Genomic DNA, 4143 nt, shown 5'->3' with positions numbered 1-4143 from the left:
AGGATTGCAGTGTGGTCATCCCCCCTGGGGGGATGATTTTTCGTTCTCTGTCTCTGTCTCTCTCTGTCTTTCTGGCAAGCACACGTGCCCTATAGCAAAAACCTCTCAAAAATAAATAAATAAATAAAAGACACAGTGCAAACATCTCATTCATTTATTCACTCATTTCAATCAAAAATCACTAAATGCCTGTTAACTATGATGCTAAGCTGTGGGGAATAGAATAGAATAATAACTTTTTAAAAATACTTTGTTTCTGAAGATAACGTTGTAATCAAAAATAGTTGGAAATGCTTTTTCTAAATTAACTTTTTTTTTCTTTATTAATGATAGCGTATGTGTGTGTGCATACAAGAATGAGAAAGAGAGAGAGATCTGAGCACCCTTCACAGGATCTGCTCTCTGAGGTCGCCTTCTTTCAGTCTTCCAGCCCATTGGATCTTGGGTACTTTGGCATGAGACCAGGGTGTTTCAGGCTGACCGATCCTGGGATTCAAACCACAGGGCCATGTGGGATCTGGCTTCTCTTGCATAGCACATCACTTCTGCACCACAGAGTCAGTCCCCAAACAGCTGGAAGTTCCAAGCAGCATGTTGGACAAAGAAGACACAAAGCTGTTTGTACTTAGTAATAAGAGAAGACTAGTAATCATTAACTGGAGAAGTCCACGGACCTCCAGAGCCCCACTTAACAAGCAGAGGTTTAGGTGATAACTATAAGCTAAAAACTCCGGTTCTTTCTAAAAGCCTGGGGAATCACACAGATTGGTGGGCCAACAACTATTGGACATTTAGGTGCTTTCCAATATTTTTGCTGTTATTGATAATGCCAGGATAAACTTATCTTCCCAAGAATTTTTGTATACATCTTTGTTTCCTAAACTCCTGTGAGTGGACTTTCGAAGTCAATGGGCATAAGCATTTTGTGGCTCTTGCCAAAATGCTTCCCAGAAAGGCTATGCTATTTGCACTCTCACGATCAAGGTACAAGCATACTTGTCTTCCCACACCCCGACAGAACAGATTTATAGGGACCTACTCAAATTAGAACAAAATGATTGCCAATTTTATATGCTTAAAAATTCCAGTTAATATTCATTTCAGAATGATCTTTTTTTATCATTATGTTAGATATCATTAGTTCATTATAAAAGAGAAACATGGAAATTATTTACATGATGAAAGACTTCACAACTTCAGTGGAATGGGCAGCTTCATGTGATGCCATTTCAGTAGTGATCATTTCAGTCTACATACTTTCCAAGAATGTCACCATCTCTAAATAGGAAATAATCCTCGTCATCTAGAACTACTTTGGTGCCTCCATATTCTGGAAGAAGAACTTTATCTCCGACTTTCACACTAACTGGTTATATCTCTCCACCCTTTCCTCTAGAGCCAGATCCAACAGCTACTACTGTAGCTTGCAATACTTTCCCTTGAGACTTTTCTGGAAGCATAATGCCTCCTTTGGTTACTGTTTCGGCAGCACCTTTCAACCAATATTCAGTCAAAGAGTGGAAGAAACTTTCTATATGCCTGTCCCGCCATAACTCCAGCAGACGCAGCTCGTACTCTCATTTCAGAATGATCTTAATCAGTTGGAAAGACCCATAAGGTACATTTATTTAAAAAAAGGAGTCTGCTGGGGCCAGCAGGTGGCGTGGTGGTTAAGGGCACTGAACTCCCACATGGCTGCCCGTGATTCGAGTCCTGGACCTGGTGCTTGCCACCTCTTTCTCTCTCTCTGTCTCTCTCCGGTCAAATTAAAAATAAATAAATGAAAAAAGTTAAATAAAATAATTCTTTTTAAAAAAAGATCAAGGAATCTGCTTTACATTATGCTGCAGAGACCACCAGGATGTTGTATCAATATTCTGAGTCAAAAGAGAAGTGTTCATCAATACTTTTAACTGATGCATTCAACTTAGGAGGGGTCTTCAAAAAGGTCATGGAAAATACCTGCTGGGAAAAAAATTAAACATGAATTTTTAAAATCTTTTGCACCAAAATAAACTCATACCAACTTTTCGAAGTGCCCTCTTAACGATGTGTTTGAAAAACAAAAATGGGTGGTCGAAAAGGCTGAGAAAAAACCATATTATGATAAGAAGTGAAAACAAAAAGAATAAAAATGAGAAAGGAAAATGATGGTCCAGACTCCTGCCACCACAGGCTCTGCCTGTGCTTGTTCATGTTTTGTGTGTAGTTGCCCTGTCTGATGTTTTCTGTTCAAGTGTTTAGCAACTGCTTTATCATTAGTGGAGAAAATGAAAGAGCTAGACAAATACAGGCTGAGGAGTAATTACTGGGGTCAAAATGAGAAATTGGCACAGAATGTCTTTTGTTTTTATGTTTGAAGAGAAAACCCATGTGTTGCAACTTGCTGAGTTACCAGGATTTTACAGCTCTTTCAGCCATTAGTCACTCGTTCCTTAGAAACAGTTCCCTCCTAGTTTTTTCCTCTCTTCTTCTTCTTTTTTAAAGTGTGCAATTCAGGTTTTTATTTCTATCGTGAGAAAGGGAGTGAGAGAGAAAGGGAGATTCCCAACAGGGTCTTCACGCCATGATCCATTCTCAGCCTCAGCCCACCAAGATCACAGGCACATGAGCACCCACCTGCCATGCACATGGAGACCTCATACAGCGGCAGTATCACAGAGGGCTGAGTTACTGCTGTGCCACTGTGGCTGGCCCATCCTTAGTTTTCTGACTAGTCATTGTGAAATCGAACACATCAGGGACCTTCAAACTGCTCAGAAAAATCCGAAAATACATTCAAATTCTTTTTCTTTTATTAATTTTATTTATTCATTCATTTATTTTAATCTGACCAGAGAGAGAGACAGAGAAAGAGAGAGAGTCCAGGACTCGAACTGTGGTCTGCCATGTGGGAGTGTCCAGCACCTTACCCACCATGGCACCTGGTGGTCCCAATACATTCAAATTCTAATAAGTACCATTTCTGAATGTTAAAATGTGTAGGAACTGACTATGTATTTTATATTTTTCTTCTTCTCAGGACCTTTTCTGTTTAAGGATCTCACTGAACTAAAGCGTAGCATTAAGTACAAACAAGAGGCTTTGGTTATAAGATGACCACACAGGAAGTTTCTATAAATAGGCGAAGATTCAGAAAACCAACTGTAGCAGTGGCTCCACCTAATGACCAGAAAATAACACCAGCTAACTGTGGCTTTCTTTTCAAGCTTAGAGGCTGTCAACCACTTGAAAAACTTCAGCAAAGCTAAATATTTCTGTTCTCTCATCGCTTTTCCTAAAAGTGCCCTCATAAATCACTGAAAGGGTCTCATGAGGTCCAAACTCTTTTCATAATAATACTAAGACTTTGCCTTTTTTAACTTTGTTGACTTCTGCACTGATGGTGGAATTGTTTTCTAAATGTGAATCAAGGGCATGGCACCAATTGTACGAGCAGTCAGTCATTCGCTGCATCGTGTATCAACACTATGTATTCAGCAGCTGAAAATACAAAGCCAGTTTTAGGACAGCCCATAGCCTGGTGGTTAAGACATCTCCAGTGGCTAACCATGGTTCACATCCTGGCCACAAGTCCGTGCATGTCCCAGACCCCAATGGGATGTGTCTGTGCATGCCCCAAATCCGAACAGGATGGAAAGATGGAGGAGAAGGGATTACAACACAACCATGTCCCATTGGAGGGAGCTTTGTTTCTCTCTCTCTACCTTCCTAGCAAGCACCTGTGCTCCTAGTAATTAACCAAACAAAAAGCCAGTTTCACTTAAAAATGTCCTTGAAAAAACAGTACAAATGATTCATTTTGTTTCGCCTTGACCACTGAGTACACGTCTTCTAGTACTCTGTATGATGAAACGGGAAGTACACATATGCACTTCTGCACACTGACGTGCTAGGTTAATTATTTCAAGGAAAAGCTCTCGTGATACAATTGTCAGCTGGAGTAAACTTTTTCAATGGGACACCATTATCGCTTGAAAGTACAATATGCTATGGATTAGAGCACAGAACTAAAGATGTGGTCCTGAGAATGATCAGTTTAGAGGTGAAAAAGACAATGTCTACAATTGTGCCTAACATTGTTTTCCCCACGGGGGATAGACAAGTTTTCTGCTCTCTCAGAGCTTCAAAGAGAGTGAGGGA

General features: G+C 40.2%; 1 protein-coding gene and 1 pseudogene across 1 annotated transcript in view; both read right to left on the bottom strand.

Moving 5' to 3' along the window:
* Window positions 1–328: 328 nt before the first annotated feature.
* Window positions 329–4143, bottom strand: part of SLC35E3 (solute carrier family 35 member E3) — a 38817-nt gene continuing 35002 nt past the window's right edge. Inside the window, exon 4 of the mRNA XM_027771367.1 lies at window positions 329–573. Coding sequence (XP_027627168.1) covers window positions 559–573 — 15 coding nt within the window. The 3' untranslated portion in view covers window positions 329–558. The remainder of the gene's footprint in view (window positions 574–4143) is intronic.
* LOC102472821 (10 kDa heat shock protein, mitochondrial-like) lies at window positions 1109–1551 on the bottom strand (annotated as a pseudogene).

Source organism: Tupaia chinensis, unplaced genomic scaffold, assembly GCF_000334495.1.
Source record: "Tupaia chinensis unplaced genomic scaffold, TupChi_1.0 Scaffold000208_1, whole genome shotgun sequence".
NCBI lineage: Eukaryota > Metazoa > Chordata > Mammalia > Scandentia > Tupaiidae > Tupaia > Tupaia belangeri.
This window is presented reverse-complemented; position numbering and strand designations above follow the sequence as displayed.